General features: G+C 44.1%; 1 protein-coding gene across 1 annotated transcript in view; it reads left to right on the top strand.

Moving 5' to 3' along the window:
• Positions 1–1415: 1415 nt before the first annotated feature.
• The window catches only part of LOC308279960 (transmembrane protein 47-like), a gene marked incomplete at both ends in the record, with an annotated part of 40104 nt that continues 21426 nt past the window's right edge, over positions 1416–20093 (top strand). The window contains one exon of the mRNA XM_080720185.1: positions 1416–1656. Coding sequence (XP_080576311.1) covers positions 1416–1656 — 241 coding nt within the window. The remainder of the gene's footprint in view (positions 1657–20093) is intronic.

Here is a 20093-nt window from a genome sequence, read left to right as displayed (position 1 = left end):
TGATGTTTATTTTCCCTCTACACACCAAACCTTGCACTGCGAGGCGCTGTGAGCTCTATAGGTCTGCTGTTGCCGGCTAATGTCAGAATAGGGATACATGCCAGGGTTCAAGTTGTTAAAGTGATATTTCACTTTCAAAAAAACTTTTGGTCATTTTATATTGTCTAATCAGGCTTTTATGAACACACTCAACAGATTTTAATTTGCTTCATTCCATATTTTGTATATTTGATGTAAATGTTATCAGGCCCTCCAGGCCCAGGGCCTCTCACCAGAGCATCGCAGTTTAAGCCCCGCCCACCCTCACTCCGGTGTCGGAAGCGTTTTCCCCCCATGCATTTCATCCATAGACATTTCAAAAAGTATTTATTTTAAACGTCTTTTAAGCCTCTGACAAAGCCACCCCGGCTGGTGAGTAATCATGACAATACACGCTATTTTTTGGCTTAAAAGACGTTTAAATAACTACTTTTTGAAATGTCTATGGAAGAAATGAATGGGGAAAACGCTTCCGACACCAGAGTGAGCACGGGGTGGGGCTTCAACTGCGATGCTCTATTAGACTCCTCACATCCTACTTAAATACCCAGGGGGGAAAAAAATGTTTTTCTGGTTATTTTTCCTCCTGTAGAGAAAGTCGTTAGGAGCCCAACTTCATTTGGCCGCTGTGACGACCCCGAAGGCCGCAAACTCGGTCACCCTAGCTAGATCATTAGAGCATGCCCTGGGTTACATCTGTGCAAATTTGGACTGATTAGACTAATTAGCGCGAAATTACCATTCTATCTCCCTAAGGCCCCCGACTACCTGTGATTAGACGATAAATGACCAAAAGTTTTTTTTTGAAGTGAAATATCCCTTTAATGTTGTCATGTTGCAGGCTTGCAGCCTGTTGGCAATGTAAATGTAGCAGAGAGAGAGAGAGAGAGGAGAGAGGAGAGAGAGAGAGAGGAGAGAGAGAGAGAGAGAGAGAGAGAGACTGCGAGAGGCAGAGAGAGAGAGAGAGAGAAGAGAGAGAGAGACTGCGAGAGGCAGAGAGGAGAGAGAGAGAGAGAGAGAGAGAGAGAGAGAGAGAAAGACTGCGAGAGGCAGGCAGAGAGAGAGAGAGAGAGAGAGAGAGAGAGAGAGAGAGAGAGAGAGAGAGAGAGAGAGAGCAGCAGCATCCGACACCGTCGCTCCATCAGTTCAGTCAGTACAGTCAGTGCAGTGAGGAGGATGTGATATTGAAGAGCGGTCGGGGGGGAGAAGGAGAGAGCCGAGAACAGCGCAGTCCACCACAGCTGCAGCAGGAGTAAAGACAAGGAAGGAAGGAGAGCAGCAGCAGCAGGTCCATGGTCGGTTGTCGTTGCGTCGACCGCCCGCCCGGGGTCCGGTGACTCCGGTCCGCGGACCACCGCGCCGTCGTCCGACCGACCATGTCCTCTGCCGTCAGCGAGACGGAGGCGGAGGCGAGGGCGCGCGGCTCCTCTGCTCCGCTGACGCCCCTCAAGTTGGTGGGGTTGGCATGCGTGTTTCTCGCGTTGTGCCTGGACGCCGGCGCCGTCATGAGCCCCGCGTGGGTGACGGCCGACGACCAGTTCTACCTGTCCCTGTGGGAGGCCTGCTGGAGGCAGGCCGGCACCGACCGCTGGCAGTGCTCCAGCAACATGGACACAGGTACATGCTTCCACTAACGTCCACTCATAGCCATAGGGACACCTGCTCTCTACTGGCTTTGTTCTGGCATGGTGTTGTGACTGTGACTTTTAAGTAAAAGTATCAATTCTGAAATGTAGAAATACTCTGTCACAAGTAGAAGTACGTTATTCAAAATTATTTTGAGTAAAAATGTAAAAGTATTGGCATAAATAAGTACTTAAAAGTACAAAATGTTCGAAAATAACTGTTGTGATCGTCTATTTTCAAATAGCCACGGTATAAAACAAGGCCATGTATGTTTTATAATAGCCTTTTATAATTTAAATTTGCAAAGTAACTAGTAACTATTAGCGTAGTGGAGTAAAAGTACAATATTTGGATCCGAGATGTAGTGGAGTAGAAGTAAAAGTATTGGAAATTGGAAATAGCGACTCAAGTAAAGTAAAAATACCTCAAAATTGTACTTAAGTACATTACTCAAGTAGTTACTTTACACCACTGACCTGCCGCCTGCCCGGGTTCAGTGGGCTGGGCTGTGTCAGGGACCCCCAGAAGAGAAGATTTATAAAATATAAAAAAATAAACAAATGTCCAAACGTTTTGAAGACTTACAATAAAAGAAGAAAATATATCCCTTATCTGCTATTTTTGAATAGCCAAAGTATGAAATATTAGTTGTTACAGATTTTTCGCGACCGCCAGCGAGCATTTAGTATGAGAACGCCAAGCCTATGAATAATTTTGTTATGAATAATTTTGTTATGAATAATTATGAAGCGCTCGGCTGTCCCGGAGCTGTAGTTTCCAACTGACAAGGTCAAGACTTTTTTCAGCAAACTTTTCAAATGAAATTCATTGCTTTTTTGTAAATCACTGCTTGTCCTAACGAATGTGAACAGGCTACCACCTAGATCCTTTCAGAGGCTTAAATGTCTTGTGACATTTTCCACTGTCATTATTTGCCTAAATGACTGTGCAAAATGTCACTAGATTGTGATTTATAGGTCTATTTAACAAGTGAACTTTCATAGTGGTTTGTCCACACAGACTGTAAAATGAATGGACAGCGCCACGACATTGGTTTCTACAGACCGTAAATGAAATTTTCATCGATTGCAAATCCGTCACCTTTCTATATCCGGTACAGAAATGAAAACGGAAATGAATCAAATGAATTCTCTTGGCTGCAACGGCAGCGAGGGCGGGTCTTCGCTCTGTTGAACCAGTAGAAAGCCTAGATTTTAAATTAATGTGACCACAATTTTCCTAAACACATATAATGATGATTTAAAAATGACTTTAATCTAGCAATTGAAAACATAAAGAGTTTATGAAAAGGTTTAACATGATAATAAAATCAAGTGTAAATTTCACCCCAAAACCTCATTGAGAATTCAGATACATTGAGATAAAAATGTCTTGTCACCAGTAGAAGGTGAAATAGTGACATATGCTGCCATGCTGGGTCATTAATGGGAACAGCAGGCTCAACTTGAACCCTATCATTTCCAGCAAACAAAGCTAGCCCCTTAGGTTTGTCGCACACTTGCCAAAATAAGCCAGAGGCTGCGGGCTTACACCTGGCAAAGGGTGGCGCGAGAGGAAAGGACTCGGACATGCGACCGTTCACCAAAATCAATAGGTGTCATCCTCTGGGGTTCGTGAAGGTGCATAACAAATCCCATGGCAATCCAGCCAGTATTGTCAAGACATCTTGTTTGGTACAGTGTTAACCCATTCAAAGTCAAACCAGGAAAGCATGTGTGTCACTTTAGATTGTAATTACTTTAGGTACCATTTTTAAGCTGGCTATTCAAAAAAAGCAGATATACAAGCTCACAGCGTGTCACTTCCTGCCGTGCTGCAAGCTTGTAGATCTGCTATTTATGAAAAATGTTTGAGTGTATTATATAACGCATTTAACTCAAATCTTCTGCCCCTGGGTGGCCCCCTCCCTGGAAAACAACATATTGTTTGCGATGCGGGGTTCGCGGGCCAAATCATAAAACCGCCATTTGTACAATCGGCTGCAGGTCCTAATGGTGGCAAAACGTTAGACAGAGCCGGTTGCGTCGCAGGCCCAATTGAGAGCACAGCCTCGTGGCGGGGGGCTCAGGAGGACCCTTACAGATGGAGAATGGGGAGTGGAGCAGGGGCGTGGGGGGAGGGGGGGGGGGAGGAGTGGGACTGAGTTACCAGGGCCCAAGGTGGAGGGGCCTTCATTATTTTATACTTTAGCTATTGAAAAATAGCAGATATACAAGCTCACACGCGGCACCGATGCCACGCTGCGAGCTTGTAGATCTGCTATTTTTGAAAATTCGTGAAAATGTGTGCAAAAAAATCATTGAATATTTTTATTTGCTTCTGGGGGGTCCCTGGAACTAAATATTTTGAGATGGGAAACATACTGGTAGGTTTTTCAAAAAACCTTAGAAGGATTTCAAATATTCAAAGACTTAATGTTTTTAAAAAAATAGCAGATCTACAAGCTCGCAGCGTGGCACTCGGACTCGGTGCCGCGCTGTGAGCTTGTATATCTGCTATTGTTCAATAGTTAAAGCACCAAATAATGCGTTCCCAGTCTAAATGGGTTAAACCGCCTCCCCTTATGAAGAACATTTATGGGGGGCCCGCAGGGAATCCTTGTACCCGGGGCCCAGAATTTGGTGCGACACCCCTGAGGGGAGGGGGGGAGACTGGTCTCCGGGGCAACGGAGCGTGGCGGGCTGCATATTACCAACCTGTCGGGCGTGTTCGTGTGCTGCGAGGCTGCAACAACCTGAGTGAGTGCTATGAATGAATGAATGAATGCAGTCTGAACTGTTACGGCTCTATATGTCTCCCGCTTGGCCTGTCTGAACAGGCTGTACCATTGGACAGCATGTGTCTCTATCCAGCTGCACGCACGCACACGCACACACACACACACACACGCACGCACGGAGTAAACACCATGGCGAGATCCTGATGCCCACCCGCAAAGAGCAGTGCTGCTGTATTGATTGGCCCCACGTCTGTGTGTGCGTGTGTGTGTGTGTGCGCGTGTGTGTGTGTGCATCCATGCGTCCATGGATCCCTGTTAGTGTGTGTGGTTGCAGTCGATAGCGACTGATGACCTGTGTGTGTGTGTGTGTATACAGGAGAGAGAAAAATGGAGACAAAATGATTGCGTGCACGCATGATTGCGTGCGTGCACATGCGTGTGCGTGCGTGTCAGTAAACTGTATAAAGAGGTGACCTATTTCTGGCCAGTCTCCTCTGAAGCCTAGTTTAATATTTCATGTCTCACTTTTTGATTGGCTGTAGTTGCATCACTCCTGCTCTCCTAGGGGCGCCAATATGTGCACACGTGCGCACGCACGCACACGCACGAGAGAGAGAAGAGAGACCAGGAGATCCTAATTAGTTGTCTTGACAGGGACTGTGCGAAGGAGAGGACTTGTGTGTGTGTGTGTGTGTGTGTGTGTGTGTGTGTGTGTGTGTGTGTGTGTGTGTGTGTGTGTGTGTGTGTGTGTGTGTGTGTGTTTGCGCGTGTTTGCGCGTTCTTACACTCTCACACACACACACACACACACACACACATACACACACACTCAGGCCACAAGCTTTTGGACAATAAATCAGTCCTGTCTAGCAACTTATACCTCTAATGGGCTCACCTAGCTGACCAAAGCAATCCCTTCTTTTCCCTCATTGTACAACTCCATCCGGTCTGCATCTCGGCAGAGGGCAGACTAAAGCCCTGTTTGTCCGCCCCGGCTGACAGTACTTTTCCTCTTGATCTCAACAGGCCAATCACTGAAGGCAGTGGCCCTCAAGCTTGTTCATGTCAAGGACCCCCAAATTAACACATCTGCTGCCTCTTAATCTGAAGGTTGCTTGGTGCCTCGGCGCCACGTCGTTTCCTCCGTCGGCCGCCGCTATTATTTTGAAGGGCCGGAAGGGGGTTGTTTTTGTTTTTTTGGATTATCACTTGACGGCAACGATTACGTCATCTAGTCACATGACAGTGTGCGACAAGAAGATGAAGATGGCTGCGCCCTGCCTTTTGCCTTGTTTACATTTAGATCTGCTGCAAAATGTCTCAAAATGGCTATTTTGTTTAAATGAAGTTTCTTTATGGGCCTCGCCATTGACTTAACATTGAGGAGCTTCACTTCGCGTGCACGCCCAACGTGCGTTGTAAACAAATCGCCGACATTACCGATGCGAGCGGGACCGGAGCGACATTAAGTAAGTAATAATATCTTTACTGTATATACAGTAAGATTCACAGTCCTCACCGTCAACGGCGCCATGGTATTAACCCTTTCAATGACAATCCTCACCGTCAACGGCGGCGAAAAAGTTAATCATGTGTTTTGCCACGGACACCCCCATCTGAAAATAGTTTGTGCCAGGGAGAGGGACCCCCCCATACAAGATTTGTATTTATTGTGGGGAAAAGCTTTAGCAGGGAAATAGCTATTTTCAGTGAAAGCTTTCTCCACAATTTCATAAAACAGAAATTACATTAGAATTGAGCTCTGAGGGACTGGAAGGAGGGACTGAAACGGCACATTGACTAGGGGGGGTGTGTATGAGTTACGATTCTGTTCTGTTAAGATCGGACAGCAACTTGAACAGCGTTTGAGTCGGCTGAAGCAGGGTGAAAGTGGCTGGAGGTGGGTGAAATTGGGTAGAGGTGGGTGCTTTAAAGTGGGTTAGAGGTGGGTGGGTGTGAGTGATTTCGGAATGGCAGGATTTTGTGTGTGTGTGTGTGTGTGTGTGTGTGTGTGTGTGTGTGTGTGTGTGTGTGTGTGTGTGTGTGTGTGTGTGTGTGTGTGTGTGTGTGTGTGTGTGTGTGTGTGTGTGTGTGTGTGTGTGTGTGTGTGTGTGTGTGTGTGTGCGTGTGTGTGTGTGTGTGGGGGGCGTGTGTTAAATGAATGTCCTATTTGATCATACTACAGCGTCACGCAAAAATATCCAAAATAGCAGATTTGAGCTTGTCAATTTCCTATATTATTTTGGCTCTTTTTTTATTTGAATCTGGAAAAGTAACAGTTTGGGGCAGGTTTCCATCTGACAGAGACAATATATATGCACATTGCACAGTACACTCATATACTGTACAGTGTACAAGCTCACAATGCATCTGTTAAAGAACCGTTCAATTGATCCTCCTTTACTATGTAACAAACCGTCTGGGGGAACTGGGGTGTCTTGATATGTCCCCCATCCAATTAGTTTAGTTTGAACAGCTTCCTCAGAGCTCGGCCACGTAATTATAGCTGCGCTCCTTCTAAAGTAGACATTACTTCTGACATTCTATGACATGTGCTTCCGATCCTAGCACATCTCAGAGACGGCTACAGACACCGGCAGAAACACAGACACATACTCTAGACGTCAGTACAGTCAGAGAGAGAGAGAGAGGACTACAAACAGGCACCCACAATGGTGTACAGATAGATCGTACAGACAGACAGACAGACAGACAGGACTACAGGTACAGACAGAAAGAGGGTTAAAGACAGACAGACACATAGACAGACAGTGGCACCAGTTCGGAAAAAGCTAAGGTATGGCAACATGACTGGTGTCGAAGGCGTGCGTGCAAGACACCAGTCATATTGCCCCCCCCCCCCCCCCCCCCCCCCCCCCCTGGGTATGGCAGCTGCATACCCCTGCCATACCCAATTGACGCCCCTGGACAGACAGACAGACAGGGGTACAGGTGTTCAGTGCTTCCAGGGGAGAGATTGCCTCAGCTAGAAGCTAACCAGTTCATCAGAGCTAAATCCCTTCTATTCAGCCTCACAGAGGATCAGCTGTTGAATTCCTATTGAGGCCGACACCAGAGGAAATTTCACCTGTCTCACACACACCCGCGCACGTACGCACGCACGCTCACACACACGCATGCACGCACACACACACACACACACACACACACACACACACACACACACACACACACACACACACATACGCAAAACCTATTTCATAGGTCATCTTACAATGGTGCAGAAATAGCGATGCACCCCGCCATTTTTTATTTTATTAGAAAATGTAATTCTTTAAAATTGTAACTACGACGATCTATTCTTTAGTTACTTATTGTCCGTTGAAAAAAAGCGTATTTTGGGGAGTAGAAACAGAGTTACCGTATATCCATTTTCAGATTTTGCTATCATTGGTCTGGGCAGACCAAAGCATTTCCGGATGACGTCATCACCCAATGGATCATGGGAAACTGAGTCCTTGGCTCCTTGCATCACTCCCGGGTGATAAAACCCGGTAATATATATATATATAATATATATATGAGACAGATCCATGTTGATGACATGAGTGTAGACATACTGTGTACCGATTTGCGTGATTTTAGGGCAAAATCTGTAGGAGCAGTGTCCAAAAATGTGTTTTGCAAGAATCGGCCTCATGGTGGCGTTAGAAGAGGGTCATGTGTGAATTGATGGGTGGAGGTTGTGGTTTGGCAGGCAAGGAGTATGTTTGCAAAATGTGGCATTGATCGGGGCAACGGTTGCGGAGATATGAGCAGGGCAAAAGTGTGACGTGACAGACAGACTGACGGACGGACGGACTGACAGACAGACAGACAGGCGGTGGAGGTTTTGATAGTAAATGCGACCTGACGGTCGCAAAAACATGTGAGTACATCTTCCACCACCGCCTCCCCCTCACCATCTCCTGCACTCATCCTCTCTCCTCTCCTCTCATCCCCAGTAGTCCCTCCGGAGAGTTCACTTCTATTTGTAGCGGCTGAATGAATAGTGGAAAATGATGTGCCATTCAGCTCTATGGGAGATGGATTGGGGAGGGGGGGTATTGGGGGTCGGAAATCACACGCCCCTCGCGCCAGGTGCATGATGGGATGGGGGCATGATTGTGAACGCACGCTCGCATGCTAACACACACTTAATAGAGAATAGAATTCACTGCATGTGCTGAAACTGCATGAAGTCAACACCCTGCCAGCTTCTTTCTTTCTTTCTTTCTTTCTTTCTTTCTTTCTTTCTCTGCAGAGCAGGGCACCGTAGTTAGAAAACACTTTAATCCAAATCCCTGCGTGTTTCTTGTGTCCGTGTCATGTTCAAATTGAACCCAGATTGCATTCATATCTGAAATATGAACATGCAGGGATACTAGAACCACTGGCCATAACATTTCCATTGTTTTGAAAAGACTGCAAGCTGTTAAATTTGAGCAAGTGAACAGCTTTCAGAGGTGCTTAGGGTGATTGCAGCCTCATCCCTGGCAACATTTGCACAGAAGAATTACACTGTCCCATTATATTGGCATCACTCCGTGCAAAGTGGCATCACTATGTGCAAAGTTATTTCCGCTACCATCTGGATCAGAAACCTGATCATTGTTTTGATCCCAGGCTAGGGTTCAAATGTAGGGTATATATAAAACTCATGCAGTCTTTTTTCTTTGTTTTGGGGCTTTTATGCCTTTATTGATAGGACAGTAGACTGACAGAAAATGGGGGAGAGATGGGGAGTTACATGCGGAAAAGGTCGTCCAGATCGGGAATCAAACCGCCATGCTGTCTTTTTTTCAGAATATCAGTAGCTATAATTGTAGAATGAGGACAGAAAGTTAAGGTTCTGTAAGACACAAATGTACAGAGTACAAAATATGAGTATAGGGCCAAAAAGGCTTATCCAATCTCATGGCACGTTTCGATTTTTTCGATCGGCTGTGGAGTCAGCTAGTGGTCAGGTCCCAGGAATAATTTAAATCATTGTGAAAATCCAGGGGTTTATAGCAGTGTCATCTATAAAACGTTGAGCTCCTGATAATGGCAGAAAAAGCCTTACTTTGTCCCTCTTGATTTTCGACTGGTTTTCGTGGCTGAGCATGAGCGAGAGAGAGAGAGAGAGAGAGCCCGCTTCCTTGCTGAGAGACCGGTTAAATATATATGAAGTGAACCGTGGAAAATCCCTGGAGAGCTTCTGCTTTCTCTGCTTGTGTACCTTCCCTGTCATTCATTTTAGCTCCCCGTGCCTCTATCTCTTTTGTACATTCCTTATCGTATTTTCGAGCACACACACAGCCACGTCTTGGGGCACCTCTGACAGGTAATAACTCTGCAGTGAATGAGATCTGTGTTGTTGCGCTGATCACATAGAACCGTCTCGTCTGGGGGGGAGACATACTTGAATAGAGTTTTTTTTATCCCTGCCGAGCCGAGCGGGCGGCCGGGCTCTGAGGATGGCAATCGGTGCAAGGAAAAATAAGCGACCGGGTCTATGAGAACAAGCCCAAAAGAAGCGATTAGGTCACATGGGCACATCGACTATTTGAAAATCCCGTAGCCATGATGTGACAATGTTCTAAAGTATTTTAAAGTATCTGTAGTAGGCCTATCTTGTGTGTTTTTTTTTCTTCTTTTTCTTCTTTTTTATTATGATGAAATGTGTTTAATTCTTCTGGTGCTACCGAATGAAGACCCACCCGAACCTCCCAGCCAATAGCATTTGTTTCCGGTTGCTTTTTGGAACCGTAGTACGAAGATGGCGGATTAGAATTCACAGAAAAAGTGGCTTCAAAACGTGTCCGTAGAAACCAAAGGGGCTCCACTCGTCCATATTTTCTTACAGTCTATGGTTGGTGACCAGCAGCGTGTGTATGTCTGTCCATATGTCTGTCTGTCCGTATCAGTACAACAGCTGCAATACCGCTGGGTGACCAACCATCGAGTGGCGCCACTGAGCACAATGCGTTGGAGGTGATATGTACTATGACTGTGGTATGGTATAGGCTAAAAGCCTTTGCACACAGGGTCTGATTTTCCGCACGGAAGTAACGGACAATAAATGAACACGTGGTGTCTCCATGACGTCATGCAAACTGGGTCTAAATATGTCCACATTCTGACAATATTGTGCGTTTATTTCCTCGCGAAAACCGTACCGTGTGTGCAAAAGCACCGCTCACTCCCACTGGGTGGGATTTCTCTCATTATGGAGCGGATAAACTTTCAGACACTCACAGTGTGCCCTCTTTAGAGATAACAAGCACACAATCTGTGATAGGCTGCTTGCCCAGCTCTCAGTTTGCACATGAAAGGTTTGGACGGACGGACACACACACACACACACACACACACACACACACACACACACACACCGACCATCATAGCCTAGGTATCATACTTGCTGTGTGCTTACTCCGATCTCACAACTTAAATTAAACTATAATGAGTCACTTAGGAGGATAAGAGTGTCTAAACTGTATTGTAATTGGTCGCAGCAAAAATTATGATCTTGCCTATAATCTCAAATCTCTATGGTGTGGTTAACTGGTTTTCACTTAGACACTTCAGCTCAAAAGTAATTAACAATTTATTCAGGAATAACCATTTTTCTATTTATTGCACTGCTATTGCATTTAGTTTGGCGGTTGGCTCTCATGTGATTACAGGTTACCTGCTCGACCCTCGACTCGAATAGCATGTTACTTTCTGCCAGGCCGTTTCTACATGAACTAACGCTGCGCAGAATCCGCTCATTTTGGGTGTGGCTTTAACAAGAGAACGTAATACGTCTGTGCCATGCTTTTTAATTACCCAGCCGTAACACAGGGCCACCACTGATACTGATGAGATGATGTCTTTTTTTTTTTCATAATTTTATCCCACGATTTTGTAACCCATTTTTTCACCCAGTGCCAATTGCCTATGTAATCCTGGGCTCTGCTCTCCCTCTACCGCGCCTGGGGAGACAACGGACTGACCTCATGCTTCCTTCTATGCACGAGGAGTCCAAGTTGCTTCTTTTCACCTGACAGTGGGGATTTCCCTGGTTTGGACGTAGCGCGTGGAAGGAACACGTTATTCCAACCAGTTCCTTTCCCCTCCACCAGGCGCCCCGGCTGGCCAGGGGGAGGCATTAGCATTAGAAAGCTGTCTAATACAGTTTGTTGATGGATTGTTTTAGTTTGGTCAGTGGCCCTCTTTAGAGCACTGTTTGTTTTATAGGAATTGTAGGAGCCACATATCACTTCGAGCTTGTAGATCTGCTACATTTGATGCTTTTGTGTGACGCTGTAGTATGATCAAGAAGGGTGTTAATTTACGAAAAGCTTTGTGTTTAAACCAACCATACGGTTTTGGCAGAGACAAGGTAATTACTTTAGGTGTGCCCAGAACAGAAAACGCTGGAGTAGTCGTTTTATTTCAGATGCTTTACTTTGAATCTAATCCTCCTTGTTGTCTTTTGAAAAACAGGCTGATCAGAAATTCAGAATAGACTTGCATCTTAACTAGGTGTACTGTACTTTGATGCTTGCGTCAAAGCCTATGCTTGACTTTTGATTATGGATTTGGGGGAAGAAACAGCATGTTTCAGCATAATGCATATTTCTGTTGAATCATCACTAACATATCTTTGTTGTTGGGCAGAAATCTTATCTCCATAAAAAAATAAAAGAAAGTTTGTTTTTCCCCCGTAAAGAATTGATATGGGTCATTTTATACTTTATTATAGACAAGGCAGAATTTCTGAAAATGTGCTTGTATAAAGTCCTGAAGACATTTTGCGAATATTTATTATATACAACTGTTCTAGGGGTATTAAGGGATGCTGAATCCAAATTTGCTGTATATAATGCTCAAAAATGTTCCTAAATGGCTCAAAATTGAGAAATAGTTGTGTCAGCACGTGACACAGACGTGCTTCTACTACTGCTTGCTCACTTTGACAAAATCAGATGTACCTATGTCTACATGAAAGCTGGGACATCAAAGGACCCAAAGTTGTTCCCAGTGCATGAAATTCACAGGATACTGTCTGAGGATCAACTGGACACACTCCTTGCCTTCCATGCCCTTACTAGATGTGACAGTGTGTCTCAGTTCAGCGGCCACGGAAAGAAGACAGCCTGGCAGGTGTTCGAACATCATCACACTGATCTTGCTGGCCTTGGGAAGGGCCCTTTCACAGAAGATATCGTGACATCATCAGAAAGATTAATTTGTAAGATCTATGGTGTGCCAGACGTTGATTCATGCAACAAAGCACGAGTAAAGTTATTCTGCAAAAGTCGTCCCCAAGAGACTCTGCCACCAACCACAGATGCTGTGAGGTTCCATATCATGCGTGCACACTATTAAGCAACTATATGGAATCAAGCTCACCTGCCACACCCTGATCTTCCTCCAGTGGAGGAAATGGGATGGATGATCAAGGAAGGCCAGTTAGTGCCACGGCTACTCTGTCTACCACCTATGCCCAAAGCCTGCAGGGAGTTCATTTCATGTGGGTGTACAAAGGAGTGCCTCAGCCAACACTGCAGCTGCAGGTATGTATGTATAATATATTGTACTAATGGGATTTGGTAATTTTAGAGAATATCAGCCTACTAGACTGCATGCTTTATAGACTCTTAGATGTTGACAGATTGATGAACCCTACCCTGATGTACTTGTGCTGGCTATAAACGTTGTATCCCCTTCTCTTCTATTCTATCCATAAAGAGTCATATAGCATGTATGGAAGTATACAACTGCAAAAAACTCAACACTTGCCGGAACACCGAGGAAGAATGTGAATAAGCTGCCACAGTAAGGATTACAGTAAGAAGTATTCCCATGTACATTTACTTTTATTGATATGGTAAAATACTATTATATTATATTATATTATAATCCATTCTATTCTATTCAGGAAAAGTGGAATTGGTTGCATGCAGCTGCACCTATGACATCTGCTTTCAAAAAACTTTTGGTAATTTTATCGTCTAATCAGGCTTTTATGAACACCCTGAACAGTTTCTAATTTGCTTGATTCAATATTTAGATTGAAATGTTACCAGGCCCTCGGCCTCTCCCCACAGACACCCATTGTAACTTCAAACTTCATTTTAACCACTAGAAGCAGCGTCTAGTCGGCGACCTGGCCAACTCGGGAACGATGTAAATAGGGAATGAATGCCCCGCCCTTTAATGCAAACCCCATTATACCTGTTGTCATAAGACCCGTTTTGACCATCTGTTTGCCTGTGTCCATTTATGCCCATATATGGAGATATCTGTATCTATCTGTCGGCGTCCATTTTATGTCCATATATGGAGATCACTGCAGATATAGTTCTGGGTCCATTTTATGCCCATATATGCCCATATATGGAGATATCTGTCTATTTGCGTCCATTTTATGCCCATATATGGAGATCTCTGTATCTGTCTGTCTGTGTCCCTTTATGCCCGTATGGAGATCTTTGTGATTCTGCGTCCATTTTATGCCCATGTGCCATATATGGAGATATCTGTTTATCTGCGTCCATTTTATGCCCATATATGATATCTCTTTTTGTTTGTTTCTTCTTTAAGCAGAATACGCAGCCTGCTTAAATCTGCATCATTCATGTCATCCTCCCAGTCCCACACTTTGTTGCTTGTCTTATGTTTGTCTTTGTCTCTTTTATTTTCTTTTTCTTTTTTGGAGCAGACCCCATGCCCCACCCTTTAATGCAAACCCCAATATACCTGTTGTCATAGGCCCCGTTTTGACCATCTGGTTGCCTTTGTCCCCTTATGCCCATATATGGAGATCTCTGCACACACAGTACCGGTTGCTGAAAACTCTGATGTCAGACATCAGCTCCGCATACAGGCATTCATTTTATGCCCATATCTGGAGAACGCGCGTGCCGGTGGGAAGAACGGTTTTCGAGATACGCGGATTACATACATACATACACATTCACAGAGATTTTTTGTTGACTCATGTGGCGTACGTGATGTCAGAGCCTTTTATGAAGTGATGTCACAATGAGTCAGCGATTGCGCCGATTTCCTCCGGAACAGCCTGATGTCAACAATCAGCTCCGCGTAAGGAGATTCCGAACGTTTCGCGCCGGTTCGGAAAAAACGTGCGTCGGGTCGGGCCGAGGCCCGGCACTGCACTCCGCGCCGCGGGGGGGAACGCGCGTGCCGAATCTGAAGCCGGTGGGACGAACGGTTCTCGAGATACGCGGATTACATACATAGAGATTCAACACGTGCAAAGTACAGGAGTGATGTCAGAATGCCCATATGCCCATATATGGAGATCTGCCCATATGCCCATATATGGAGATCTCTGTATCTGTGTCCCCTTTATGCCCATATACGGAGATTGCGTCCATTTTAAGTGATGTCAGAATGCCCATATATGTAGCCCATATGGAGATCTGCCCATATGCCCATATATGGAGATCTCTGTATGAGTCAGCGCTTGTGCCGATACGTCCATTTATGCCCATATATATTGCGTCCATTTTATGTCACAATGAGTCAGCGACCATCTGTTTGCCTGTTTGTCTTTGAGTCAGCAGAAGTGATGTCAGAATGCCCATATGCCCATATATGTAGATCTCTGTCATAGGAGTGTGGGGTCATGTGGTGTACGTGATGTCAGAGCCTTTTATGAAGTGATGTCACAATGAGTCAGCGCTTGCGCCGATTTCCTCCGGAACAGCCTGATGTCAACAATCAGCTCTGCATAAGGAGATTCCGAACGTTTTGCGCCGGTTTCGGAAAACCGCACATCGGGTCGGGTCGAGGCCCGGCACTGCACTCCGCGCCACGGCGGGGAATGCGCGTGCCGAATCTGAAGCCGGTGGGACGAACGGTTCTCGAGATACGCGGATTACATACACACACGCAGAGATTTGTCGCATTTATAGATAGATGATAGATTCATTCAAAACACCCATTATTTTTTCTGGTGACTCATATTACCCTCCTAATATGTGAGCAGGTTGTGTTTTTTCAATAAAAAAATTCATTTATTTTTAATATATATATATATATATATATATATATATATATATTTTATTTTTTATTTTTTTATTTTTTTCATTTTCCCAAATAATTAATAAAAATAAATGAAAAAGGTTATGGAAAAAAACAAGGCCTGCTCACGTATTAGGAGGGTAGAATGAGTCACCACAAAAAATAATGGGTGTTTTTAATGAATGGTTGAAATGGAGTTTGAAGTTACAATGGGTGTGTGGGGAGAGAAGCCCTTCCCCTGTTTCCCTGTTGAAAGTGGAATATCCCTTTAAGGACTATATATAATTTGCATATATGACTTGTTAATAGAAAAATCTAAATCAAAAGAGTTTTGATGAATAAAACCATGGTTCATCCTGCTTTTGTTTCTGTTTGACGAATTATGCATCAATAACGAACCTTTTCTGCTATACATGTATGAGTTTCAAGCCAATTATTCACGTCTGATCTAAAATTAGGATAGAATTTCAAATTCCCCATTTAGGCTAACCTAGAAAAACACATTTAGTTCAAGTTTCTACCTTGTTTAGTCAAAAAGATTTGCACTTAAATAGTTTCAGCCTTGCAGTGGCGGCCATGTTGGATTTCTCAATTTTGAGCCATTTAAGAACATTTTTGAGCATTATATACAGCAAATTTGGATTCAGCATCCCTTAATACCCCTAGAATAGTTGTATATAATAAATATTCGCAAAATGCCTTCGGGGTTCTGATTTTCTGAAAATTGATCCTGTCTATTATAGCCGATCTACAAGCTTACAACGTGTTGGATCGTGTTGTATTGTGAGCGTGTTATACATGCTATTTTCAAATCTTTTTGGAAGAACTTTTAAGGATTTTGAAAATTGTTACCCTTGACTAGCTTCTTGGAATCTAGATGTACATGTTTTCTTAGTCTGGTAAACCTCCTATTGCTAAGGGACGGGACGGACACAAATTGGCCACAGTTTCTGATTGGTCTGTGGTGTGGGGCGCAACCAGTGGCTTCCAATGAAAAGGGACAGAGCCTCCCATTGTGAAATTCGAGTCACTTCCTGACTTGTACAAAAATATTTATAACAATTATGTTAAGCCTAGAACCAAGCCATCCAGGATATCAGTGAATCATGACCATGAAACCTTTTATCCTATATACAAACATTAGTATTTAACTAGAAATACTGTTCCTTCGAAACAGTGTGGGCTCGATTCCAACCCAACAAATAAGATACTTTAAGGTACTGTAAGGTACAGTACCCTACAGTATTGTACTGTACCTTACTATACTGTACTGCACCTTACTGTACTTAACTGTACTCTACTGTACCTTACTGTACTGTACCTTACTGTACTGTACTTTACTGTACTCTACTGTACCTTACTGTACTGTACCTTACTGTACTATACTATACTGTACTCTACTGTACCGTACTGTACCTTACTGTACTGTACTCTACTGTACCTTACTATACTGTACTTTACTGTACTCTACTGTACTTTACTGTACTCTACTGTACTTTACTGTCCTCCACTGTACCTTACTGTACTTTATTGTACTTTACTGTACTTTATTGTACTTTACTGTACCTTACTGTACTTAACTGTACTTAACTGTACTCTACTGAACCTTACTGTACTTTTACTGTACTCTACTGAACCTTACTGTACATATTCTATGTGTTCTAGAGGTGTATATTGAGTGCATATACTGTAGGTTAACAATCCCAGATCACATCTGTCCTCCACTATGTCTATAACCAAGGCGTTCTTCTATGTGGCCACTCCAGACTGAGGAGTGGAGCATGACTTTTATTGTGTTTGTGGATCTGATTTGAAAATGCATTGGTTGTGATATCTCCCTGAAAACCAACAACAACCACTAATACGGCTGATTGTCCCTGCGGGTTCTAGGATATATACTGTAAATCCCATTGCCCGGGATCCTAAAACCTTATTCTTTTTAAGTAAAATTTCTAAAACACTACAAAACATGTCTCAAAGACAAATACAAGCAAACGTCTCCACAGTAACACAGTAACAGTTGTTTGTGTGTGTGTGTGTGTGTGTGTGTGTGTGTGTGTGTGTGTGTGTGTGTGTGTGTGTGTGTGTGTGTGTGTGTGTGTGTGTGTGTGTGTGTGTGTGTGTGTGTGTGTGTGTGTGTGTGTGTGTGTGTGTGTGTGTGTGTGTGTGTGTGTGCGTGCGTGCGTGCGTGCGTGCGTGCGTGTGCACATTGTAGATCAACTTCATAGCAGTATTAAGTGGTCCATCTATGTTTTTTATTAATAATAAAATCTGCAAAGTAACAAGTAACTGAGGCTGTCAAATGCTGTATTTATAGTAGAGTATATGTAACAAAAATGGAAAGTAGAGTAAAAGTACCTCAAAATTGTACTGTAGGTACAAGTACTTGTATATACTTGAGTAAATGTACTTGGTTACTTTGCAGCACCACAGAACAGCCAATGACAGACAGGCCTTTAATCACAGCTGTCTCAATCAGTAGAGTGGAGAGGGACATTTATAGATATTTGTAGTTTTAACTCAGAATATATACATCACAAAGCTTAGATATTTGGATCAAATCAGAGAGCAGACCTGTGTGAACGCAATGATATAGATAGCATATCTGAAGTGTGAACACTGCAGCCACAGCGCCTTAACATAAACATGGGTCTATTATCCTTCTCTCCACTCTCACTAAACCCATTGGAAATGCATTGGGTGCTTAAAGTTAAACATTTTTATTTTTTTATATTTATACTACAAAACATTTCAAAACCAAGAATACAAGCACACGTGTCCTCAGTAAGCTGAACACATACAAATTTGAATGGTGTTGAAAGGTGTAAGCGTTTAAGAGATGAAGCGCGCCAAAGTTTTGAGGAGATACTGACTAGTATAGTATATAAATAATGAAGATAACATACGTGTGCTCGCCTTCCAGGCGAGCCCACAATTATTTGATTTAATAAATACCCTTTGTTTAGCGATTTTCAAAATGTTCTTTTCACAGAAACAAAGGTTTCATGGCCATGATTCACTGGCATCCTGGATGGCTTTTAGGCATAACATAATTGCTATAAATATTTTCGTGAAAGTCTATGAGGAAATGAACGGGGGATGTTTTAGTGGCACCAGTAAACCACACCCACTGCGATGCTCTATTGGTGTCGTTTGGAAATCCAGCTCAAACAGGATGATAGCCAGACTGAAAAGCGAAGAGAAAAAACAAACAAACAAAACAACGCTGAACGAGCGCCTCCGTCTGGATTCCAGGCTAACCCATGACAGGCCAAGTCTGGAAGCGGGTTCTATAAATATTAAACTAATGAAAAGTATTAACAAGATCCTGTGACTAAATCTTAAGTGCATACTGAGGTCCATTGGAACTCAGGGATTTCCTAAAAGGGACACGGTTTGGGGCATACAAGGTTTCCTCGCGACAGCCTCGCTTCGGAAAAAAGTGCCTTGAAAAGTGTCCATACAGCCAAGAGTTTCTTAGAGGCCCTGAGGCGCCTGCCGATAAAGAGAAAGAAAAAGTTAGTGTTAATGCCACTAATAACGAACTGCCGCAGCCATCACTCACGTCCGCCTTGTCCAACACTGTTCCAGCACTGCATTATCTGCAGAGCCTGCAAGTCAAATTGCTGCCACACACCTGAGACGTGGCATTTTCTTGGAGGACCCCAGATCCTCCGCCGTCCTCCCGTCACAAAATCAATTCCTCCGATCGACCCGGGGTTCAGTTGTCGTTTGATTTGCCGGCGACGCCCGCGACTCGACGCTTTGACACTGCTGCGCCACTGATTAACGATCAGCACCTTGTCACATGTCTAATGTGTGTGTTTATTCATTTAACTTCAGCACTCGCAGCACTTTTTGTGCAAACAATCAAACATCTCAATTATAAAACACTAGTCCTGTGCCCGGGGGTGTGCGATGAGGGATTGAATGTAGGAGTCTCAGAAGTAATGTTGGAGAACCCAGACCGGTGCCTGTTGGGCAGAATAGTCACTATCGATGTCCAGTCTAATACCTGTTGTATCCGTCTGTCTGGCTGGCTCTCTTTTGTGACCATATACTGTATGGTCTTCTGTTCTGTGTCCAGACCAGTCTGTGCTGTAATCTCCAAATTTGGGCACTGTAGTGATGTCAGTCAGTGATGTCAGTTTTGCTTTGTTGATGTCAGTTGGGCATTGTTACCATGATGGTGACACTGTGTAGTATCAGTGATGTCAGCATGCAGACAGACGGTGGCGGTGGACGGACAGACATTCGGTAAATTAATTGTTATATTAATAGTTAGATATTCCCAGTGCACTGCCAGCAGCGGCTGCGGCTCAGGAGGTAGAGCAGGTCGCCCAATGATCCGTGGTCGGCGGTTCGAATCCCGGCTCCTCCCATCCACATGTCGAAGTGTTACGGCAAATCACAGAGTCACACTATAAGGATATTTCAGACGATGGCTAGTCATTCATTTTCAGGGAAAGGCAAGTGGCTCTATGAAGCAGCCAGCAGGTAACTCTCTCTCTCTCTCTCTCTTTCCCCGTGTCCACGTTCGTTCTGCCTCTGTGTGTGTGTGTGTCTGTCTCTCTCTCTCTCTCTCACACACACACACACACACACACACACTTTTCTTTGTGTGTGTGTGTGTGTGTGTGTGTGCGTCCGTCCGTGTGCATAC

This window comes from Nannobrachium achirus (genome assembly GCF_963921795.1).
Source record: "Nannobrachium achirus genome assembly, chromosome: 24".
Classification (NCBI taxonomy): Eukaryota; Metazoa; Chordata; class Actinopteri; order Myctophiformes; family Myctophidae; genus Nannobrachium; species Nannobrachium achirus.
This window is presented reverse-complemented; position numbering and strand designations above follow the sequence as displayed.